The sequence below is a fragment of the Epinephelus lanceolatus genome, chromosome 3 (genome assembly GCF_041903045.1).
Source record: "Epinephelus lanceolatus isolate andai-2023 chromosome 3, ASM4190304v1, whole genome shotgun sequence".
NCBI classification, from domain to species: Eukaryota; Metazoa; Chordata; class Actinopteri; order Perciformes; family Serranidae; genus Epinephelus; species Epinephelus lanceolatus.
The window spans coordinates 7108141-7134599 of NC_135736.1; the positions used below are offsets into that span (position 1 = coordinate 7108141).

Genomic DNA, 26459 nt, shown 5'->3' on the forward strand with positions numbered 1-26459 from the left:
ATGTTTCCAGACGTGCAGGGGTCATAAACCCTGTTCGAAATACAGGCCCATTAAAACATTTTCTTGTGTTGATAAAGTCTCATGTAATGAGTCCTATATTTTTGCTTTAGATGGTATAGTGAACACACACAGTTCATGTAAATTGTTCCTCTGGAATAGCCTTTTTTTCAGGAGGTGGAAAGGTTAGCCTGCCTACAGCTCAAAAGTGATCTTTTTAATGATCTTTTGATGGCTTGCACCACACAAACTAGTTTTTACATAGAAATGAATTTTTACTAAATGTTTACCAGTGCTAACTGATAGATTTGTAGTGAAATATAATATGTCATCAAACGTTACGCTGCTTCAAAGGCTGTATACGTATATGAGTCTAAAGTATATGAGTATATGAATTGTTTGGTCATGGTTCTTAACATGGAGGTAGCTAAGCTGGTGACTAGCAGCTAACGGTGCTAACCCCCCTACCCCTAACAGAGGTAACCATGTTAACCAGGGGGCAACGGGAGGGTGGGTGCTACACTTGATGATGACATCCCCGTATCAGCAGTAACATGCTGTATGAGCGCAGTTACAGCAGCGATGAGCTAGCCAGTGGAATGCACAGGTAGCCCTCCTTTTTCTGCAGCCAGGGTGCAATCCGACAAGTGGTGATGAAGAGCAGCAAGGGAGGTGCGTCAGGAGGCATCATCATTAATCTAAGCGTGGATCTGTCAGAGTGATCAAGGTTAATTGTGTCATTAATTGCTGACAAGATAACTATGCCACAGAGAAAAAAAAAATGATACAAGCAACCACCTGCTGGCTGCTCTCATACATTTTTAATAGCATACTGCATTGTACTCCACTATTCACGGCTAAGACTTTAATTGCAATAATGAATTATAGCTGCTGTGCAGAAATGAATTGGGGCCGGGTATTTTGAAGAGCAAGAAGAAGAGCAATTGCTAATTGTGATCCAGTTGAGCTATCTGTGCTGGGACTACCCCTGTCGAATGAAAATTGTGCATAAAGCCTAATAGCTAAGCTAAACATACATATGGAGAAGTGTTCAGAAAGAGAGGGAGAAGAATAAAAAAGAAGGGGGGATGAGGAAAAGGAAGAAGATGAGGAAGACAGATAAATCCATGAGGATCAATCAGTAGAACTTTCCAGGCAAAAAATATCATAATCGTTTAAATGTCTTTGAAATCGTGTGTTTGTAACCCACATGGCACAATGTCTGAGGAGGCAAAAACATGTTTAATCTGTACTACTTGGGACTTGAACTCGCAGCCTTTCGGGATCAATGGCTCAATTGGAATCAGTTATTAAGTTGAGCTACCTCACCACTCCAGCCATCTATTTTCATCCATTTACCCGGGGGGCAAGGTCCTGGGGGCAGTAAGCCAAACAAAGCACCCCAAGATGTCCCTCTCCCCAGCAACTCTTTTCAGTTCCTCACCTCACCACTGTAGAATTTAGAGGTGACTTCACAATATGATACAGCCAACCACCAAGGTGCAGGCAGATTTCAATCTAATGTCAGAAACTCAGTTATCAAGACAAAATTCTGAGAATTTGCATACTTCATCTAGACAACAAAGAAAATACCTGGAATGTCTTGGAATGTCAATGTTTGATTGTTCCATTAAAAAAAAAATAATACAAAAAAGCTTAAAGCTGCTCTTTAACCATTGACTGCTATAGGCTACATGAGTGCAGAATTCAAAATGTTGTCAAAAATTCAGCTTTGGACATTGGAGTTTTATTTAGCGAAAATTTGCAATAGCTGTTTACAGTACTCTTTACAGTGAGGCATTTTGATGCAATGTGGGCTCAAGTTTTTATCATTCCAAAACCTGTGTAATGTGTTTGTGTAGGACAGTCTGGAGATACTGTATAGTTTGGTGTGAATGGAGCAAAAAATGTGGTTGGAGATAAGATTAATTAGTTTTACAGTTTTTGATTAAAAAGGGAGTAATGGACTTAAAAATTTATTCTAGGTTAGAGTGTACAAGTGTGATTTGTTATGAATTTTCAAAGTTTTTTTAAATTTAAAAAGTCGCTGTAGCGCCACCATCAGGACTGTTGGCCCCTAATCCCCATTGAGGAAGTTTAGCATGGGACAGGAATTATGTGCCAAGTCTGGTTTGCTTTCGTGCATGGGAAGTTAGATTTCCTCAGAAGGAGAAGAAGAATATTGTCAAATACAAGAGGGACCAACAGCAGAGCTGCCCCACCCCTGATGACTGTTGTGTTTGTGTCAGCCATGTGGTGGAGTTAGGCGTACATGCCACTTTCGCTGCATCGATTGAGTGGGCTATCTGGCCTATGCGTCGGCTTAGACGCCTTTTAAATGATGTGCAGACTCTACCTACTTTGAGCACCACAAGCATAGGCCTTTGCTAGCGTGGTAACAGCATGCACAAACATGGCAAATGGACCTGCATTTGTAGAGCACCTTTCTAGTCATCTGACCACTCATAGCACTTTTTACACTACGAGTCACATTCACACACACATGCCGGGGATCCAACCATTGATCTTCCAATTGGTGGATGACCCGCGCTACCTCTGCCACAGCCACCCAAACATGCATGTGCCGCTGGACCGTCTACCACAACAAACCACAGAGAAGATCAGATCACAACACGTACAGAGGGAGCCTGACTTCATTCTCTGCTCAGGCACCATTTTTCCACTGTATCTTTTTTATAGCAAATAATGATTTTCTGCTGTATTACAGTTTTTTACAGTTGTTTACGCACTAAAATGAAAATTTTCACACAATTACAGTTTTTTACAGTTGTTTACGCACTAAAATGAAAATTTTCACACAATTACAGTTTTTTACAGTTGTTTACGCACTAAAATGCAAATTTTCACACAATTAACAGCTCTTTACAAGCAAAACACCTGTCCATAGTTGCACAACAATAAGCACAGACTCAGCTTCACACTTTTTGCAAAACATTACACACAGTGATTTGCAAAACTCTACACGCATTATTACACCTTAGACACAGATAAGGATTGTGAGGTTACTTCCTTCTCATTACAAAGCCCCTGCTTGCCAACGACCACACTAATGAACGAATTGGATAATCACATCCACCTGGTGTGGAAGCACACAGGTGCTTACTGTAAACCAAGTGGACCACATGCAGTACATTGTCGTTTGGGACAATGCATCTTTCCATCGATCTGCTCTGGTCCACAATTGGTTCCATGAGCACCCTGAATTTACAGTCTTATACCTTCCACCATACTCCCCATTCCTAAACCCAATAGAGGAATTTTTATTTGTCTACACTTTACAGTAGTAAGAAAAACTACTAAACTACTATTTTGTTCTGATTTTCATTGTTGATCTGTTACTGTAACTGAGTATGGTAAGAAATAAATATTTTCAGTCTGCAGCAGTCTGCAATCAGTGTTGTGTTTGTTTGTTGTATTTGTGTACTTTCTCTGTATACCTCAAAGTAATCATGAAGAATGTTGTGGGTTTGACAATATCTTTCTGTCATCTAAATTATCCCTTACATAAAAATGTCTGGCAAAAAAGTCTAGCACTAGACCAGCTATTTCCTAAAATAGGGGTTTTTACAAATGTATTTTGTATTGATCACTGTAGTGTGTAACTGACTGCAATAGTGTCTGATCATTTGAAGACTGTGTTAGTGAGATGAAAACAAAACAGCATTTTTATAAATATGTGTATATGTTTTGACTGAAGTGTGTTATTTTGCAAACAATCTAGGAGTTATGCAAACTGAGTGTGGTGTTTGGATAATTGTGTGAATATTTTGAAAAAAGGAGCCCTGTTTTTAAAATTGCATGTAAACAATTGAGAAAAACTGTAATGCTGCATACAGAATTTTTAATCAGATATTTCCTTCTCACTATGAACTTTATGAATAGCCTACTAGTTACCCTGAAACATGTTTATTCATGTATGCATATATAAATAAAACATTTGTCAAGGGTGGTCGGCTTCTAAGGCTATTAGCCTAACTTTGGAAGTTGTGTCACAGTGATGCTATAGCAACTTCCAAAATTAGGCTAACAGTCTTACAGTAAAATGTTAGTTGCTTTTGATTGGGCAGAGCTACAGATGTTTCCTAGCAGCAGATTTACACATGACTATGGTCTAAAGACATTCCTTACATTTGAATGGTGCAGAACAGTTTGGTAAATCACTACTTTGAAACTGGCTATGAGCTAACTAAGCACTAAAGAAGGACTTGGATTTACAAACAGCTGGTGAAACTTAATCCTGTTGCTTTAAATGATTACTGATTTCAAGACCAACATCAATGTGATTATTTATCATGCTGGTAGTTTGGGTATCTTAGCTTGGGATGAAACTCTTTACTTGCATTCAGAGTTGTCAGCCCTGTCTTAATCCTAAAATCAAGTAAGCACAATATTCATAACTGTACTTTTTTCTTTCACCCAGTACACCTCCTTTTTATCTTGTGCACTGGTATTCTATGCCAAACTTCTCTTTACTTTGATTTAAATTTTACATGTTTGACATGTACTTTGTACTTCAGCTTTCATCTTTCAGCAAGAGCCATAAGTGGGTCTCCTGCTAAGTGCACTAGATAGGATCTTGGCCACTGATTTACAGTGCGTCCTGTTAGGATGGCTGGAGAGGCCTGGGGCTCTCTTTGCTGCACTGGTGCCATCTCAAGTTTTTTAGACATTCTGCTCCGCTTACTCAGCCTTGTCTAGCTTTCAGCACCGCCACAGAGTAAAGAGATAAGCTGAGAAGGAAGATGGGTTTAACAGTGGAAGGAAAAACACAATAAAGGATGTGTGATGGACAGCACAACACTTAATTGTGCAATATGGGAGTAAATAGTTTAGACCAGCCTCATTAGAGCAGAGAACACCTTTTTATCCTCTTCTCTCTCTTTGTGTGTTTTCGCTGTGCGTGTCTGTCCTGTGTTGTTTGGGTTGTGGAGGGTGAATGATGTAGGGAAGGTACAGAGCTTGAGGCCTTTTCCACTTCAAAGCACCTCAGTGTGTATTCGTGTGTGTTTGTGCGTGCATGCATGCGACAAGCTTGAGCAAGACAAGCAGAGTCAGTACAGTGAAAACATGCACATATTTCTCCTGTTGGATGGTAGGGGAAGGCAGCAAGGAGCCAGGAAAGGTAAGGAAGCCATTAAGACACCATCAGTAGGGATGTGTGAAAATCCAAGATAAAGGTGGAGAAGTGGTTGTCAAAGGCAACATATTATTAGACTGATTTCTATAGTAGTATCAGTATGCTCACCAGCAAATAAGGATGTTATAGCCAACAGAGCCGAATACACACACTGCTGTGTTTGTGTGTGTTTGTGCACATGAGGGGAAAAGACTATTCTCACTGCAAGGGAGAGAGAGGAATAGAGGTGGAAAGAGATGGAGAGATAAATTGAAAAGTTGCTATTTTTAGCGTACACTCAGGAGGCCATTAGACCTATTGTTGAATTTTGGGTTTTCTGTGGTTTTTTGGAAAGTGGGTGGCTGGTTGCATGTGCAGTGAAGTGCATTCATGCAGTTATTTGATGTTTTGTAGTGCTGACAGATTCTGGCACTACAGTCAGTGTTGTGGTGATAAGTTTATTTGTTTATAGAACTGTGTATGTGTGTGCATGGACACGTGTGTGTGTGTGTGTGTGCTTCTGTGTACTTCCATGTGTGTTCGCGTACGTCTGTTGATTCCATTAAGGAATCAGACCGCAAGCACTTTTGTTGTCTTGACTGGTCTAGAGGGCCAGGCCCCCATAATGCAATGTTCTCATTATTCAGTCTCAATGGTCTGCAGTCTGCAGTGCTAGAGGGGAACAGAAACAAAAGTACCTCTTTATTTGGCTTTATCTTTGCTAAGATTGATGTGGGTTTTCTTCATATTAAGATGGTAACGTATTGTGCAAAATTCTAAACAAAAGAAAGTCACACATTGTCACTCCGACCTTGTCACAAGCCGATGTTTGGTCATGGTTTTTCCATGTCCACATACAGTACAAAGTGCAAAGTACACGGGGTGCATCGGCTGTTGACAATCTGGGACTCTGTGTGCCTGTTACATGCATTGTCTTCTTTCAAATTATACTTCCGTTTTCACAGGAAATTTCACAGGAAATTTACCATTTACATAGTCTCTTTAAAAATAAACACAATATGTTGATACAACTTTACCGTCGGGACAAATTGATGTTTTTTTTTCCCTTCAACAACAAATGCATGTGGTAGGGCTGAGGCAACAAAAACATGTTGTTTGGCGCCACAAGTCACTGCCCAAGCGTCACATTTCGATGACTTCGCAGTGAGACTGGGTTGAAGAAACAGAGAGAGCCATTAGCCAATGTTAGATTTTCCAACCAAATCCCCAGAAAAATGTTGGCATTGCACAGAAGTGTAAGGTAATTATGATGGGTCTCAGTGCATGCCATTATGACAGGCCCTAGCATGCTATCGTTTCATCACATAGGCTACTTCAACATACATATTACTCAGCAGTCATCATTGCATATCTATATATCACAAAAAATACCAAAGAAAATAAGAAATTGTTAATTTAATTAAAAAAATTTAACAGTTTATTGTAATTATAGATGTAGTTTAGCAAACCATGGATATGTTACATTTGTGCAGTATTAAATGGCAAGTACCTTCAAACTTTACATTTCATTACGTTTGGACAATGCTGTGGTGAATGTGTCGTCAGGTTTAGGCACAAAAACCACTTGGTTATGGTTAGGAAAAAATATGTTTTTAGATTAAAATACATGGTTTTGGTGGCACTATCCTCGCTGGAAAAACAGTGATGGTTGCCTGAAAAACACCCATGTTTGGGGGCTAACAAGCCGCTGGAAACACAGCCATGACAGTGTTAGCAGCTTGCCAGGCGTCTCGCCTAGGTGTTACACCATCCACCACCCCCTCACCTCCCGATGATTAAGTCACCTCATATACTACATCACTTTAGAAACAAGTATATGATATGATATGCATGAAACATACAAATGTAATTTGTGGTTTGCAGAAACGTACAATGCCAACATTTTCCTCTGGCGACTGGACTGGGATTTTCTCTCATTGTAACATGGACCTATACAGAATTGTAAGGTGGAGAGGGAGAGGTGGTGCAATTAGTAATGAAGAGTCTGTGAAGATGCAGAGAGTCACAAAGGGCCAGCAATGAAGGACAAGAAGAAGAAATTAATTAGAGCTGAGGAAAAGCCAGTGTTGACCCTGTTCACCTTATGGAGTGCAAGGAAGTGAGAGAACTTCCTGATGGTTAAAGTCATGCTTTTGAAAAATAACTCGGATCTTGTGGCAAACAGTATCAAAGTACAAGGGTTTTAGGACATACATGCACAGATGCAAAGATACCTAAATTGAGCTTCACAGTCCACAGTGCGGGAAGTACTGTATAAATATAATATGCAACCCTTTCAATCAGGCAGCATGTGTATCAATAAAGGGTGCAACAATTCTTCATTAATTGCATTCAGCATAGGTCATGCAGATTTAAGTGCACTGATATACTAAAAGAAAAAACAGAATTACTTTGGGTTTCGCAACAGTTAACAATAAATGTTTGAGGCGATACAGTAAACTACAGTACTCGCAAAAACAAAAAAAGTATCAGTGTCATGAAATGCAGGTTCGAAATTGTGTCATTGTCATCTCTGCCACAGATGACACTCTAGCAAACATACATTACTGAAACTGCATCTCACAAACAAGCAGACAAGACAGACATGCAAATGTATTTTAGCTTCCTGAAGAAAATTGTACAGCCTGTTTGAAAAAACCAACAAAAAAAAAACTGTTAACTTTGCAAAACAGCAGTGAAGTGGTCAGCAAGATAACATATACCACCAGATTTCAACCAGCACTGAAGCTTTCTTCCATCATGTGTTGCTAACTTGTCAAGCCAGAACACCTGGGGAGCACTACAGACTAAAATCAATACCACATTTGCTCCAACATTCATACCAAAGGCAATCTGAAGTAGTACAGTGTACTGTAGTACCGCATCTTTATGAACTTACTTACACAGGTATTCACTCTCAACCAGTCACCCTTCAGCATACCCAAACTCACACACTGACTTTTTGCCCTGCAGGCACTGTAACCTTGAACTTGGTACTGTCAACAATCAGCCCATTTTCATCCCTAGGTTGTCAAGTACTGTGACTTTGTCACACCCGTTGGTGTGTGATATCAACATCAAAGGCACCTTTTAGCATCTTTTTGAGACGCATTGGGTTTTTAACTAACTCCAGCGCAATACCCATCCATGACAATATTTAGCATTGAGAGCAACTGATGGACTACACAGAGCGAGAAGATCTGCATAGAGTGGGAGGGAGGGGTGTTGGGTGGTTCAACCAAAATTGGACTTTCACTCAGGAGACCACTACCACTGTTCGTATCCCATGTGAAACCAAAAGTCAGTACTGTTTTCACCTATCTTTACGCAACTTAAGTACTTTTGTCCTGTATGAAACAAAAAATTTTAACGTAACAAAATGTAATTTATGTAGCCTACAGTCATTGCACACTGACTTACCTAACAAACATATTTAATTTAACCCAAAACATGATGTTTTCTCTAAATCTAACCAAGTAGTATTGTTGTCTAAACCTAACCGCATGCGTTTCACAACATTAATCACCTGTTACAGTGCAACACATTCTCGCTCCGACCTCGTCACATACTTTCCATGTCGTGATATGATGTGCAAGGTACCCTGGGTGTGCTGGTTGTTGACGTTCTGAGACACCGTGTCAACTTCAGCCTGTTACATGCATTGTTAGCTTTCAAAACACACTTCGTTTCCACATGAAATGTATAATTTGCATACTGTCTCTTTCAAAATAAATGCACTACGTCAGTACCCTGAGAATTGATTTTTTTTTTCCTTCAACAACAAATGCAAGAGGCTATGTTTAGACAACACACACATGTGGTTTGGTTATGCCAATAAAATTACATGGTTGGGTTTAGGAAAAAAGAACAGGGTTTGGTTTTACTATCATACGGGAAGTGAACACCAGCCTCCCAGATGCATGTCGGTGGTTGTTGGACCCGTCCACCACCCCTCCCACCAGCTCTACTCAGACTTCCGCCCCCTTAACTTATGTTGTTGTCCTGCCGCGTATTCCCCTGTCACTGTAGGCAGCTTTTTTGATGGTTTCTGACACCGGGAGTCACTGACCAAGTGCTGGTATTCAACAACTTAGAAGTGAGATGGGCTTGTACAATGTGTTTCAGCTCTGTGTCACACAGAGACGCTAAAGGGTGCTCTGTGCGTCCCTATCAGATGCTGAGGGGTATGACAAAGTGGTGGTATTTGACAACCTTGAAACATTACTACTTCAGTATTAGTACTGCAGCTGTCACTGTGTTACTTTTTAAAATTAATATACAGTGCAATAGTGTGAAACAGTCAATGAAACAAGATCCATTTTGATTTACAAAAGTAAAACAAGGGCCTTTTGAAGGGCTTTTTCTAAAGCACATTCAGCTTCACTTTCCTTTAGTTTTTACTGCATCATCATTGGTAACGGCTTTATAATTCATGTTACCCTGGCCTTCCTGTGTCAGTTCAGCTCTCTGCTGTCTATGCCACCCATGTCCATGGTAAATTTTATATGCAGAAAATATATAACAATCATGCAAAGAATCTGTACATGTGAGAGGGTGAGGTCATTGTGTCCATAGAAATTATTGAACTGTACACTAAAAAAACTGAAGATGGAGGAATTAGGAGCTTTGGGACTCTTTAACTGAGTTTGAAACACCCTGTTGGTGGAGAACATGAAAATGTGCAAATCTTCAATAAAGAGCTTTCACGTGGTGGATAAGACAGTCGTCTCTGCTCGGCCACATTGTGGGATTTATGCTGATGTTATTTTTCTCCCTCCCTTCCTATTTATTCTGGCATATAGAATTGAGTGAGTCTCTCTCACACACACACAGTGTGTGACGCACACGTGTGCAGAACAGGTTATCATTATGACAGAATGAGAGAGAACGCAGCACAGGATTGGATTTGAATGAATGCCCAGAGAAGGAACTGAGAGTAAACCAGAGAATGAGATGTCTGAACTCAGACTCAGTAAAGAGACACACAGCTCACTGTTTCTTAAGCTCCTTTTACACTTGCATCATGAGCCAGCACCCCCTGGGTGTGTCTCCTCCTTGTCCTGCTATTAAAAGCAAGCAAATCACTCACCTCCATGCAATCCTTATTTCAACTGCTGAAACACATCCACAGGCAAAGGATAGAACCATATGACTAAATCTGGGAATGCTTTAAAAAACAGTTCACTCTGAAACCATTTTGGGAAAGAATTGACAGTGTGGTAGTTTCTTTATATACAGAACATTTGAGTGAAAAAGTGCTCTTAAAGCCACAGTGTGTAGGAATTTCTGCCATCTAACGCTGAAATCATATATTGTATTCAAACAGATGGCGCACTCTAGCGCCTCACTGTTTCAAACACGTATTGCAACAACTGTAGCCGCTATGTACCAAAAAGCTATGATAACACTGATGAAACCATGTCATCCGATACTACATGGAGTATTCATTCAGGCTCCTACACAGACACACGCAACGCGAGTTGACAAACCCTGTCCTCACCATGCTGGCTGTGTTTACAACGTAGGACTGTTGGGGCGGATGTAAATTGAAACAAACCAATCACGTCTTGTCCTTTGACAACTGACAAGTGGCTCAACCTCACACACCTCATCCCTCTCCTCGCATTACTGCGCCGCTAACAGCTGTTAGTGGCCAGTGGCACTACTGTCGCATAACAAAGTCCCACTCTTTGAGCATAATGCAGGATCATGTATTATGCAACATCACGGGAGACGGAATCCTCGTCGCCAAGAAAGTGGAAAAGGGAATCAAAAAGGCAGCGTGACCGGTGAATTAAAAAAACAAGGGTCAGCACTGGGGTTGCCTTTCCCAGGTGGAGAGAGCTGCTGAAGGAGAAAGGTAATACAATCACAGGCCAGCGCTAACAGTGGCTAACAGTGGCTAACAGCGGCTAACAGTGGCTAACAGCTAACAGCGGCGCAGTGATGCGAGGAGAGGGATGAGGCTGTTAGCGACTGGCCGCTAACAGCGGCTAACAGCCAACAGTGGCGCTGGCCTGTGATTGCATTACCATTCTCCCTCAGCAGCCCTCCCATGATGCTGCATGTGCATGATCCTGCATTATGCTCAAAGAGTGTGACTTTGTTTCAAATTTGCCAGGGTAGTAGCGAAGCGCCTCTTGCTCCTCTCCTTCGGCTCCTCAGTCACGCAGTGCTGGTTCTCAACGAAAACGCCAAAGGCGGTGCTGTATGTCCCTTGCTGGCGGGTGTATTCTCAAGATGGCGAAACGTAATGGAACCCCACAGATGACTTACCCGCACAATGTACAAACAAATCCGAAATTCTCCTTTTACGAGAATAAGTCAGATTATTGGTGGAGGTAATAGTACACCAGTGATGACATATTTATGAATGCAGACATCAATTTTTGCCAATAAACAACTGAAAATGTTACACAATGTCCCTTTAAAGTATTCCCTTTAATTCCTTAAAGGGACAGTTCACCCCATTTAAAAAATACATATTTTTCCTTGATTGTTTTGGTGTGAGTTGCAGAGTGTTGCAGATATTAGCTGTAGAGATGTCTGCCTTCTCTCTGTTAAAATGGAACTAGACGGCACTCGGCTTGTGGTGCTCCAAGCACCATATATCTGAAAAACTCAGAGTGAGCACATTCATGTAGGAACTATTTTCTTTCTACAGAACTACACCCGCCAACTGTGTCAACACGCAAGAGGAAGGGTGCATCTACTCATGACTAAGAGGCTCGTACTTGTGACATCACAAGATGTAAACATTAATGTTGTCCACCTTGGCTGAGCTGTAATATCAGCTAGCTCAGTGGTGCTAGGTGAGCTGGCAGGAGAGGCACGCTTCCTCCTGCATGGTAATATGGTTGGCAGGTGTCGTTTGGTAGAAAGAAAATAGTTCCTACATGAAACTGCTCACACACTCACACACACAAACACACAGGCCCCTTCTTATGCTGAGAGCTGATGTCACAACATAATCATTATCTTGATTAAATAAATGCATGCTCCATTTGTTTGTACATGATGGTGTGTTGGTGTGTGTTTCCCAGATTTCCATCAGTATATTTCATTATGAATGTTTTCACCCAAAAAGAAAAGCCTAATCAAAATGAACTCCCTTTATTCTCTCTCTGTGTAATGCTTTCTACTAAAGGAAGTGGAGGTTTGTATAACAGCTTAATAGTCTTGTATTTGTCATGTCTTATTTACTCTCAGTGTCATTTGAACAGAATTTTTATGGTTGTGTTTATTGGTTAACCCTGTTTCAGGAGCCTGGAACATGGACTCCATCCAAGCCCTTCGATCAAGGTGGGTGTGAGGAAGAGAGTCTCGAGTGGTTGTGCTGTTGGCTTTGTGATAAAACAAACAAACAAACAAAAAACATGAGAAAGGACAAAGAGAATTCATACCTCCTCCAAAGCTGAACAAATCTGGTATTTTATTAATAGAAAGTGTAAATGAATACATAAAGTTAAGAATGTGTAAGGTACCTGTATTAGGTAACACAGGCAGTTACCTATATAACTTTTAAAAAAAGTTCTGACTGTGATGATCACTCACTGATGAATACATAAAGTGAAATGCAATGCCAGGACTACAGGTGGTACCCCTATACAGATCAACTATTAGCATTAGATCTTTGGATCATTTTTCCTTATAGGTCATGCTGGTAAAAAGAAAAAAGAAAAAATCAGACAGATTTTGACATTCACAGTACTTGGTGTATGGATACGAGTCATGAATGGATGACTAAATAGGCCTATCAGGCATAGGTCTAGGGGCCCCCTGGCCTTCACCTGCAAAATATCACTCAAAATAACAAATATTGACCAGGAAGAGACTCAAAATGACCAAAAATCGATGCAACAGAACTACAAGGAGACACAAACAACCACGAAAGATCCAAATATATCTCAAAGAGACACAAAACGACAACAAAGCGATACAAAACAGCCAAAAAAACACAAATATACCCCTCAGACACAAAATAACCTGAAAAAGAGATGCAAAGGAATAACGAAGAGACACAAAAAGACTTCACAGAACCCCAGAATGACCACAAAGAGATAGAAAGAAACTACAACACAACACAGAATGACTATAAAGCGACACAAAACGACCAAAAAAGAGACAAATATATCTCAAAAAGACACAAAATTACATCAAAGAGACACACAACAACCACAAAGAGATGCAAAGGAACTACAAAGAGACACAAAATGACCACAAACAGACACAAAACTACAAAAAATGCTGACAACTACAAAAAGACAACAACAACCATGACAGAGGCAAAACCAGCACAGTGTGTGTCTTGATCCTGTGAAGGAGAGGTGGTGGCACCTTTTGCACGTTTGTGCCCAGGGGCCCATTGTCTCATTATCCACCCATGATGTGAGTGTGTGTTATTTCCAGGTTATCCTCAGTTTTTTTCACTACATCAACCAGGTGATTTATGTTGATGATGGTAGCTAACATCTACTGTTGACAATGATTTTCTATTCTTTGATCATCTAATTCCCCATTGTATTACAGACAGCGATAAGCTCATACACACATCCAGGCACACCATGACATGAACACATTCACTCTCACTCATCACTGTAACCTCAAACACACTCACACACACAGACATGTCAGGAAAACAATAGCATTAGATGCTGCGTTGGGAGGATGGAGGCCGGATAATCTGCCAAAGCTGCTCAGGGATTACAGTAAGGGTCTTTAGAGCAGAGGTCATTCACAAACTGTTCTGAGATCAGCTGAAGGCCTTAGATCCTGCACCATAGGTGCCACACTGAAGGCTGACCAGCGGTCAGAAACAGCTAGCTTGTCTTTACCATCAAGGATCACACCCTCAGTCTGACAGTCAGATCTAAAACCAGCTCTCAAGGCAGCATATGGCCCCTCAGCTATGAGATCTGATACCAGATCAGTTTGAGGATCTCAGCAAGAACACACATGAGAGTGACACTTAGTGAGGGATGATTTAAGGTCAGAAGTAGCCTCTATTACCAGCTCCACCTGTTTTTAGCTGTAAGGATACTTAATGGTATTATGGCTTTCAGTTCAGCGTGAGAGAGGCATTGCCAGTAAGTGAAGAGACAGTGGCTAGAATTAACACACACACACACACACACACACACACACACGTATCTCAAACACCTCTCTGCACAGCTTGAATCTGTAAAAATGAAAAGGAAGTACATGGTTTAACTAAGAATCCTTGATCTAGGATTTCAAAGAACAAAAGGGAAATGTAACCTTGGAAGATTTCCTCTCTGTTTGTGCTCATGGGCTAGGTCTTTTTTTTTTAAAGCTCTTTAGCTAGAGACGCTGTGTTTTATACATTTAACAGGTTAGGCAGAGATATAAGCTCTCCCTAATTAGAACATGTCATCATATAAAATAGCAAAAGTATTTTTATTGATTGATTTTTTTTAAATTACTTACTTCTTTAAACACTCTATTTTTGTCACAAACCCTCCCCTTGACCCCTTGACATGATGAACCACAGCAGTATACATAGAACAAAGGAAAAGAATTAGAAATATGTGCAGAATTTATAGAAGAAGAATAAAAAGAAAAAACACAAACAGTAAAACCATCCCATACACCACTGTGCGGTGTCAGTTTATAAACCTGCCAGCCAGTGTCAGTTTGAAACACTGCCAGTAACAACGTAATGTAAGGAGCTGGAAAGTCCCCTATGGGGCAGGTGGGATGGCAGGTGGACGGGTCCAACAAACCCCTGACTATTAAGGCTCATCTTTACTCCCTTTATGTATGAAAATAGATACATCTATTTCAAATGTTGTAATCATCACAACCTTCATATTTCCATGTGTTCTTTATGATGGCATAGATGCAGCTAATAGAGGGCAGAGTCATAATTTTCACACAACAACAAACGAAGCGACAGTGGAGGAGGTCGTAATATTGTACCTTTACACTGAGGCAGCATTGTAGACGGCAGTGGTCTATGGGACCAGTATATACAGTACAGGCCAAAAGTTTGGACACACCTTCTCATTCAATGCGTTTTCTTTATTTTCATGACTATTTACATTGTAGATTCTCACTGAAGGCATCAAAACTATGAATGAACACATGTGGAGTTATGTACTTAACAAAAAAAGGTGAAATAACTGAAAACATGTTTTATATTCTAGTTTCTTCAAAATAGCCACCCTTTGCTCTGATTACTGCTTTGCACACTCTTGGCATTCTCTCCATGAGCTTCAAGAGGTAGTCACCTGAAATGGTTTTCCAACAGTCTTGAAGGAGTTCCCAGAGGTGTTTAGCACTTGTTGGCCCCTTTGCCTTCACTCTGCGGTCCAGCTCACCCCAAACCATCTCGATTGGGTTCAGGTCCGGTGACTGTGGAGGCCAGGTCATCTGCCGCAGCACTCCATCACTCTCCTTCTTGGTCAAATAGCCCTTACACAGCCTGGAGGTGTGTTTGGGGTCATTGTCCTGTTGAAAAATAAATGATCGTCCAACTAAACGCAAACCGGATGGGATGGCATGTCGCTGCAGGATGCTGTGGTAGCCATGCTGGTTCAGTGTGCCTTCAATTTTGAATAAATCCCCAACAGTGTCACCAGCAAAACACCCCCACACCATCACACCTCCTCCTCCATGCTTCACAGTGGGAACCAGGCATGTGGAATCCATCCGTTCACCTTTTCTGCGTCTCACAAAGACACGGCGGTTGGAACCAAAGATCTCAAATTTGGACTCATCAGACCAAAGCACAGATTTCCACTGGTCTAATGTCCATTCCTTGTGTTTCTTGGCCCAAACAAATCTCTTCTGCTTGTTGCCTCTCCTTAGCAGTGGTTTCCTAGCAGCTATTTGACCATGAAGGCCTGATTCGCACAGTCTCCTCTTAACAGTTGTTCTAGAGATGGGTCTGCTGCTAGAACTCTGTGTGGCATTCATCTGGTCTCTGATCTGAGCTGCTGTTAACTTGCGATTTCTGAGGCTGGTGACTCGGATGAACTTATCCTCAGAAGCAGAGGTGACTCTTGGTCTTCCTTTCCTGGGTTGGTCCTCATGTGTGCCAGTTTCGTTGTAGCGCTTGATGGTTTTTGCGACTCCACTTGGGGACACATTTAAAGTTTTTGCAATTTTCCGGACTGACTGACCTTCATTTCTTAAAGTAATGATGGCCACTCGTTTTTCTTTAGTTAGCTGATTGGTTCTTGCCATAATATGAATTTTAACAGTTGTCCAATAGGGCTGTCGGCTGTGTATTAACCTGACTTCTGCACAACACAACTGATGGTCCCAACCCCATTGATAAAGCAAGAAATTCCACTAATTAACCCTGATAAGGCACACCTGTGAAGTGGAAACCATTTCAGGTGACTACCTCTTGAAGCTCATGGAGAGAATGCCAAGAGTGTGCAAAGCAGTAATCAGAGCAAAGGGTGGCTATTTTGAAGAAACTAGAATATAAAACATGTTTTCAGTTATTTCACCTTTTTTTTTTGTTAAGTACATAACTCCACATGTGTTCATTCATAGTTTTGATGCCTTCAGTGAGAATCTACAATGTAAATAGTCATGAAAATAAAGAAAACACATTGAATGAGAAGGTGTGTCCAAACTTTTGGCCTGTACTGTACATCACGACAAGTCGATGTAGAATTCTTTTCACTAATTTCACTGTATATTGTTCTTTGTCTCGTACGGTTGTGTCTTGCTTGAACGCTACACTGCTTCCAAGATCTCTGGTGGTACTGCTGTATCTGTAAGCTTTCAGAGTCCTCCATAGCAGCCCGGATTCGATTCCAGCCCGTGGCCCTTTGCCGCATGTCATCGCTCCTCTCTTTCCAATGTTTCCTATCTCTCTGAGATGTCCTATGTATAAGCCCAAAAAATAATCTTAAAAAAAGACTGTATGCATCTTATAAGCAGAAACAATTCATCTTCAGTGAAAACGTTAGTGTATTTTAAAGATACACTTGCATGAAACAAGTGTAAATTGACACGGCATTCGCGGAACATCAACAAGAGATGCAGAAGGTTATGTTGCGTGTGAAAGTCTACTGACCAAACGGCGATATTTGACGAAAATGTGTTGCAACATAATGTACTGTAATCATGCTGTAAAAAGCTCCAGTTGTGCAATAAGTAAATAAGAAGAAAGCTGTCCCCTCTCTGATGTGGTTGGTCTCCAGCAGTTCATATTATTATTGATGATAATCATAATAAACAAAATCCACATAAATAAAAAAAAGAAGATAACGACTAAAAATAATTAAAGGTGAAACTTTACACTCAACAATTAGATGTAAAAAAAAAAAAGGATACCAAACTAAAATACGCTATAAAAAATATAATAATACAGGCACACATGGCACATATTCCTCACAATGAAATTAGTTTTGTGTTTTGGTTGCACACACACATATACAATATGCATATGCACACTGAAAAGAGTTTTCACTCTATATCTTGTTTTGTGTGGTTTTTTAGGCCTTGATCCAGCCAAAGATCCCTGTCTGAAGATCAAATGCAGTCGCCACAAGGTGTGTGTGGCTGAGGATTATAAGACTGCCACTTGTGTCAGCCAGAGGAGAGTCAGGTAAGAATGCATAAACACACACACAAACACACACACTTGCTCTTTTAAACAGGCTCAAGTTCTGAAGCTGTGCTTTAAATATGCATTAGATATTTCGGTGCCAGAAATGAGACACGACTGGCAGTGGATTAGGAGCAAATCAAATTTCTTTATCACCTCCCATCTCTTTTCTCCTTCCTCAGCTTTTTTCTTCTCTCTTATTCATGCAGCAGCACCAGAGGGTTGACTGGTTTTCTCTTTTTCCAGCTGGTCCACTGGTTGCCTGGCTCTCTTGTGATTGTTGTGCGACATTACGGTTTAGTCCAATTACCCCAGCACTGGCACTGCCTTACAACGGACACAAAGTCCTGCCAAGTGATATGAATGGGCTTTGTATGTGTGTGTGTCTGTCTGGGACACTGCAGACTGGACAGAGGACAGTAACGCCATACTGACCTCATTTCCCATTCTTAGCAACAACACAATTACCACTGCACAGTGCCAGCAAATCAGAAAATAATCACATATAAATCCTAATCCTTGTCTCATTTCTGAAATGGATGTAAGAACAAGAAAACACATCACAGATACAAAATGCTTAGAAAACATTAGTTTGGGTATGATGGAGACAACGTCCAATAACATAATTTGAAATATTTTTATATGCATGCAGTCAGATGTTCAGTGTGTGGGTGTGACATAAGGCTTTTGAATCTCCTCTCTAGTTTCAAAGATGCCAGTTTGTACCAGAGTCCAGGCTCAAAGTGCAAACCATGCCCTGTGGTTCACCCTTCTCCTGTTTGTGGAACTGATGGCCACTCCTACTCCACCAAGGTACCCGCATACACAGGCTCTCTCCCATAATAGAGACATCTGAGCACACATTTTACTTTTCATTTCCTCTTGATGAGACACACATCCTGATTTTACTTCCTCTTCTGTCTCGTCCCTTCTGTTTCTGTGTCTGTCACTCCTGCTCAGTGCAAGTTAGAGTACCAGGCATGCATCACAGGAAAGAAGATCGCTGTGAAGTGCTCTGGCATGTGTCCTTGCCCCTCTCAGCCTGAACAGACCTCAGCAGAGAAGAAAGGTACACAGTTCTGCAGACATCACTGCACGCTGCAAGCTAGGATATTTTGCAGGAGAACAGTAAATTCTCCTCAATTAGAAAGTCTTCCATGGTGTCCAAAACATTGTTAAAGCTCCCTTTCTGGCAAGCTAAAGCTCTACTGCCCTGATAAAGTCACACTAAATCTCAACAAGTTTCAGGGCAGCCGTGCGAAAGTTGACCCTGTACACTGCCAAAAAAGTAACCTAAAAAAAGCCCCACTGACTCTAAAATGACCCAAAAACATGTATTATCAGTAACTTTATCAGATTCTTCAGTTCCTTCTTGTACGAAGTTTCCATTCTCTCAGTGTGAACACAGAGCACACACAAGCTAAAAATGTCCAGGGCATTTTAAATGAATTAAAATAAATGAATGTGTCATTGATGTGAAAAGATGCCACACTACATTTAAAAAGAGGTTACTTTCCCAAACAAACAAGGACGGAAGAGTAAATCCTGCCTACATGTGTGTAGACTCAGCTGGGATAACAGTAAATGAGAAAAGCTGATCTACAGGAGAATAAATATTTGAAAGCAATACAGAATAGCTGAGAGCTTTATTGCCTTATATTCCATTATGTTGTCACCTTAGGCTAGACATCTGAGTTTTCCTTTCCATAAATTAATTTCCACCCTAAATTGGTACATAAAGATGCAGGAAATGAAGTGTATGATGCTCTTAATTTCCTGGGAGAGAACCCCCAGACCCACATTTCTTATGTGTCCCCTAATGTTGAAACAAAACCTATGCCCTTGTAGCCTAAGATATGTCAATCCACCATAATTAATTACTCTGACCTCACACTGATCCCCCCATTACACTGCGTAAAATCACATAAGATCATTTTAAAACTTTTCTTACCGCAGCCCTTATGTCCCCACCACTTTTCAATACAAAGTGACGCCCTTGAGTAGGGAGACAATAAAGTATCACTTTATCATCATTAATTGTTAGTGTTGTTGTTCCTCAGTGTGCAGTGAGTCGGACCTGAAGGAGGTGGTGAGTCGTCTGAGAGACTGGTTTAGAGTGCTGCACGAGAACGGCAACCACAAGAGAGTCAAGATCCAGAAGCCAGAGAAGAACAGTGAGTCACGTGGCATTTACAAAGCAGAGAAAGGAGAAAATGCACAACACTTTTTTCATGTATTATGCATTCCCTGCAGAGTTCGAGGTCGGGGCGTCACCTATTTGTAAGGACCCTCTGGGCTGGATGTTCTCCCGGCTGGACACAAACTTTGACGTCCAGCTGGACCAATCAGAGATTAAGAGTCTCTACCTGGACAGGAACGAGCCGTGCTCTGACGCCTTTTTCAAATCCTGCGATACACGTGCTGACAAAGTTATAACCAGCTCTGAGTGGTGCACGTGCTTCCAAAGGTACACAGGTATGGTATCTCCTTGCACTCACATGCAAATACAAACCCCTCCCAATGTATTCACACCTGGATATTCATGCAAACACAGATGTCACTCAGCTTCAATCAGTGTCTTGTGATGCAGGATATTACAAAAAAAGTTCTGATTTTATGCAACTTATTTTCTTAGGTTTCATATATTATAAGAAACAGAAGTATGAAACATTAGTAGACAATCATGCGGATTTAAAACAAAGCCCTAAAGTTAACCAAACCATATTTGGAAGAGAAGTTAAATGCAAACGGGAAAATTATTACCCACTATTAAACTGTCCGTTGTAAACATCCATCACAACAGAATAACTCTCAGGCTTAATTGTGACTGACTGTGTTTACTGTAGCTGTTCTCGTACACACTCGTGAATAAGACCCTAAGATACTTGGAATACTTTGCTTGAGACAGTAACTCTCTCCCAACCCAGAGGGTGCAATCCACCTTTGTTCGACGAAGAACCATGGTCTCAGACTTGGAGGTGCTGGCTCTCATCCCGACCACTTGTTGGCTCTTTCATACTTTGATTTTTCTACATATGCAGATTGTTGTCATAACCTGATAGAAATTGTAGCTAGAGCTCTTAAAACAAGACCCAAGTTGTAATTAACCAGAACTTTAAATATCTAATGTAACTTCCACAGACATAGAAATAATAGACACCTTCCATTCAATCAAAATGGCATTTTCTTCCTCGACATGTACAAAATACATTACTGTACTCTGTATAATACAATGAAAGGCGGCAAAATACAATGTGATACATTGCATTAGAATGCCATTGTATGAGACAACGAACGAAAATTAGCTTTTTTGGTCATAAAGAAACAGTATTTACAGATGAGTCACCGGAGCTGCACTTGTTAAAGCAAAGACTGCAGGATAACAACACCACGTAAGCAAAAAGTACACAAAGGAAGCAAAGTTCATTCAAACAGATGCATTCCCAGAAAAGCAGACTTCTGCAGTTTGTTACCAGCGTCCCTTGTCTCTCCTTTTCAGATTCCCCTTGTAAAGCAGAGCTGTCCAGTATCAACAAAAAGACAGCAGGGAAGAAACTGCTTGGTGAGACACACACACACACACACACACACACTCAAACACACACAAAAGCGCACACACATAAACCGTGTGTTAATCCTAATTCTTTGTGTGTGTCTGTGTATTTTGGCTTGTATGTATAGGTCAGTACCTGCCATCCTGTGATGAGGAAGGTTACTACAGGTCCCACCAGTGTCACAGCAGCAGCGGCCAGTGCTGGTGTGTGGATCGCTATGGCAACGAGGTGGCAGGTTCACGCACCCATGGCTCTGCAAACTGCGGTAGGCAAAACTCGGGGGAGAAAAGAGTATCATGTTTCTGTGTGTGAGTGACACAGCAGAGAGATACTGCCTGATTTGGTTGAGGCATCAGGGAGGAAATAAATCATAGATTTTCATGTCAGCCACAGACTGTATAAAATAATGGACGTAGCTAAGTCTAATGTTAGCTGCTTGAATAGCATGGTAGATTTACAGCTATGGTTACCTATGAGCGAATCGCAGCATGAATTGGTCGCTGTAGTTCAGATTTTTCAACTTTTAATGAATAAGCGTATGAGGCATAATTGCATTGCTGGCTTCATAAACTCCACTTAAGTTCCGTATTTCAAGTCATTCAACTGGTGTGAACACAACATAAGGCGGGCCATTCCTGTGTTATCCTAGGAAATTTGCTAGCTGTGATAATGCTAATGCTATTTTTTGTGAAAATGAGGCTTATAACCATTACAACAAAATGTACTTACTTGAAAAACTGAATATTCAACTCCTTAGAGGGTCTTTTAGTACAACTAAGTGCTGAACAAGTTTTTTTTTAGGCAACCAAAATGTTACAATAAACACACCGAAATAGTGACAGCTATGGCTACATCTGTAAGCTATGAATCTAGGGCAGGGGTGTAAATATAGACAGTGAAGATAATGTGGTTGCACTGGAGCCTGTTGGGGGGCATAGAGAAAGTGGGCCCTTCAACAATGTGTTGCGTGGAGAATGGGCCCTTATGAATGATTGCCAACTTTTGTAAAATAGCCAATAGTCTATAACAAAATTACATGCTTACTCCAAATAAACTATAATAAACAATTACAATTTTAAAATTAAATCAATAATTTATTTTCTTTGATGTTTTTAATGATTCCCTGTCAAGTCTCTGATTAGGGCCCTTTACAACTACCTTCAAGGGTTATGCCATGGCTTTGTTACCTAACCAGCTTTGTTGGTGTTGTAACCACTTGTCAACAGATGGCACCCACCTGTCACTCAAAGCGACTACACCCTTTATTATGCAGAACTTTAAACCTTAATAATATTTAAACAGGTTTGTTATATAAAAACCCATCCAGTTGTCATGAATGTTGAAATTAAGCGATAGGATTGACTCACTCTTGGAGCCAGCCTCAAGTGGCCATTAGAGGCACTTCTGCACTGGCTTAAATCCTCAGGCCTGGACGTTGCCATTTGGTGTCAACAATTTTCTTTTTTGTACCACATTAAATCTGTCACCACGATGTATTTGTATCATTAAACTGTTACCAGAATAGAGGGACATTTTGGGAGATAGATTAATTTGCTTGCTTGCTAAGAGTTCTGTTCCTTCAGTTTGAAGCTACCGCCAGCAGCCAGATAGTTCATCTCAGCATAAAGAACAACATCCACCTGTCAAAACTGATAAATGTTTTTTAAATCCTAAAAACACTGAAGCATATGACCAAATTGTGATTTAATAGGGTTTATGTGTTCAGTATGCATGATTACTTCAAAGAGCCTTGACCTCATTGTGAGGTTGCCAGGCTAGGTTGCTTTATGCTAAGCTAAGCTAACCTAAGGTTCATATTGACCGTGTACAGATGAAAGTAGTGTCAATCTTCTAATACAACCATTTACTAACCATTTCCTGAGATGACCCCTTAAGTTGTATGATTTAATTTATTTTCTGCTTCTAGGCGTGATTTTGGAGTCTTCTGGGGACCTCGGCAGCGGAGACTCGCTGTTCACCGATGATGACGAAGATTCCTTTGTCCTTGATGACCAGGCTGGGATGGATGATGAGGACGACGAAGATGAGGATGATGATGACGACAACGACGAATATCTGTCGTAATTTTTAAAAAAAAAATTACAAAAAAAGAAAAAAGAGAAAACTGTTTGTTTGGTCAAACTGCACGTTTCTAGGTGACTCCCCAGGCAGATACTTAATCGTACTAACAGCCTATGGACTACTCTCTGTGTATTGTTTGTTCATACGTTAAAAAAAAAAAGAGAAAAGAAAAAAAAACAATATTCCTGGCAAACGTTTATGATTTCTTTTCCTCTCTAAGTAAAAAATATGATCAGTTAATGGCACTCGTTCACTTGTGTGTGTGCCAACCAGAGACCATGACAAGGACTTATCGACGACCAGTCCATTGCTTTGGATTTGGCCACATGTGCAAAGACCTCTCCCTTCATTGGACAGTCCATGTCTTATAGTGTGTCCTGTCCTTGTGCAGCACTCTGATGTCTGAGTGTGTTGATGCCTGAGGCGCAATGTTAAAGAGATTTCCCCCTTCTTGATTCCTTCGTCCTCTTCCTCTCCTCCCCCCACCCGTTTACTCCTTATCAAATGTTCCTGTGTATAGGTGGGATGTTGATGATGTAGATAAGAGAATATTGCACTCTTTAGGTTTCTTTTGATCTTGATTTGTAACTGTGACTGTAACTGTGTGGAAAAACAAGATAAGAGTTAGACATGCTTCATTAGGAGAATTAAGGCAACAACAACGACAACAACAAAAAAACAGTTTGAGTTGGATAACAATCAGAACTGACATGCTAGCTGTTTTCACAGAGACACAAATCAAGTCAAATCATCTCAAAGGCTCAGCAACAAGGAAAGACAAATTACTGCTTGGCCGGTGGTGTTAGGGGGGAAAATATTATTATCTATTTTTCTAATCCATTGTCGGAGGAATACAGAAGATGAAACAGATTTGTCGTAGCATGTCTAATCCTGCGTGATGTTGTTTCAGTCTGTAGAACCAGAGGCGAAACCTTTGTGGAACTCAAATCATAATGGAGCTTGAGGGTGAAAAATTCCTTCAAGCATGTACAGATGAAACTGCACTTGCATAGTTATAAACTGCTTGAGCCACAAAGTCTGTGATTTAAAAAAAAAACAAAAAGTTTACTGACCTTTAATACGTCAGTGAGCTCAAACAAAACCTCATCGCAGTTGATGTTTTAAATTTATCAGATGTGAGTCTTAACGTGATTTGAGCACACAGCGTAACAGAATAAATCTCTTGCACAGTAATAAAACCACGGAGCCATGCGGACCTGTTGAAAATGTCTGGTGGGAGATAAAGGGTAAGGTGCCTTTTACCGGTAAGGACAAATGGCGGTGATAGCGTGAGAAGCATGCTCACTGGACTGACTTAAGCTCGTCATTACACTGCATAAGAGTGGCTTTACTGGCAAGCTCAGATACTATTTGGGTTTTGGTATGGCTTGTGTTTTGGGTCTCTCTTATGATGGTGTTAACATAGGCCATATTTCAGATCTTTTGATTTGTTACATAGGATAGCTAGAATGTAGAGAAGCACAGATATACTTAGCAGTTAAGGCATAAAAACACACAAACAGAATCAGCTGGATTTGAAAATGTTTTATATATTAGTACACTGGCTAGAGGAAGCTTTGGTTTAGACAGCTTTATATATATATTAAAAAAGAAGATGATCATCTTGCAGTGTTTTGCTTTTACTTTGTTTTAAAAGCTTGATTTGTACCTGATCTGCTCTAACTACTTATAGTGTATATCTGTCAGGGTTGAAAACTGAAACTGATCTCAGATTTGTGGATTCTTGACAAGTCCCAAGACTGTTTATTCAGACCTGGGATTGGCTGGGCTCCTATGTTAATTTTAGCTGATCTCCTGTGTTAATTTTCAATTGCTAATCTGCCTTCGGGCTTCATTTTGAATCAAACATCTGTTGAAATTCCATGTTAAGACCTGAAAAGTGCCATCTAACTGTCCAATAGTTGTTTTTCTTTTCTGTCTTTGCTCCCCTCATTCCTTTTAACTTGGAATTTCAATTCACTTTAGAAACTGGGAAACATTTCAGTCTTAAAGTGTGCCGTTTCATGAGTGTGATGACATGCAAATCGTTTTGATGACCTCAGACACTGTAGCCACTCTCAACCAATCACACACTGTCATCACAGCTTTGATAGTGTTTAAAGGTTATGATACAGATGCATTTTTTTACAGTGTATGTATGATTTGCTGAAATAAAAGCTATATTGACCAACGTTTGCTTGACTGCAGAGTCTTGAGTGCTGCTTGGAGGACAGACACCGACGCACGCAACTCTTGTTTCCGTGTTTCGGTTCTGTGTTTTCGAGCTTCATTTTAGGAAAACGCAGGCAAGCTGTCGGGTCTGTGCTATAAAAGTTGAGGATGTTTAAGTATATGCAAATACGGGAACTGAGAAAACGCGTAGGGTGTACAGCTGCTTTTTAAATGTGTAATGATGAAATGACACAACACCTGTCATATGTTGAAGCTGAAAGTATTTATGCACCAATTCAAGTGACAAACTCTGCTTGCTTGTAGGCAATGTGTTCTTTGTGCAGAAACATTACTGCATTATGTAGGAGAAGAACAGGTGAATATTTTATGAGCCACGGTCACAGCCACACCATACATGCATGCATACACACACACACACACACACACACACACAGCAGGTAAACACATGTAGAGCAAAAACACATACACTAAATGAGTTAGTACAGTAAAAAGGCACATTCAGTGACCTGGAAAAGCTTGTTTCCCTTTGATTTCACTACTACATTTTTGTTGGCAACAGGAATGGTCAGCAGTTCCAGATCGGGAAGTCACTGGGTAAATATCAAATGTTCATTTTCACACACTTTTCCTCTGCCTGTGTGTGCTGACCATAGAAATGTGGACAGATAGCATCTCTGCGGCTAATTTCCACACAGTGGAGCCTGCCCTTGGAGGCCGTCCAACAATAAAAAGGGATCTGCCAGTGTATGGGGAGACAGCATGACTGAGCGCTGATGGGAAATGCCTCAAATTGCAGGAAGCACTTACGATGTTCGGAAATCAGGTTTCTTGGATAAGCAATACTCTGTGACGCAGGTTCTTTTATCACCTCCACACTCCGGTGCATGATGAGTTATTGTTGCTGTAT

The 26459-nt window shown here is 40.7% G+C and overlaps 1 protein-coding gene across 2 annotated transcripts in view; it reads left to right on the plus strand.

Moving 5' to 3' along the window:
- spock3 (SPARC (osteonectin), cwcv and kazal like domains proteoglycan 3) overlaps positions 1–25551 on the plus strand; it is a 29270-nt gene extending 3719 nt beyond the window's left edge. For both annotated transcript variants that reach the window (XM_033624335.2, XM_033624332.2), the window contains exons 3-11: positions 12397–12436; positions 17615–17723; positions 18428–18536; positions 18684–18792; positions 19784–19897; positions 19977–20198; positions 21223–21285; positions 21405–21542; positions 23205–25551. In XM_033624335.2, the coding sequence (XP_033480226.1) occupies positions 12397–12436; positions 17615–17723; positions 18428–18536; positions 18684–18792; positions 19784–19897; positions 19977–20198; positions 21223–21285; positions 21405–21542; positions 23205–23362 (1062 nt within the window). In that variant the 3' untranslated portion in view covers positions 23363–25551. The remainder of the gene's footprint in view (positions 1–12396; positions 12437–17614; positions 17724–18427; positions 18537–18683; positions 18793–19783; positions 19898–19976; positions 20199–21222; positions 21286–21404; positions 21543–23204) is intronic.
- The last annotated feature ends 908 nt before the right edge of the window (positions 25552–26459 follow it).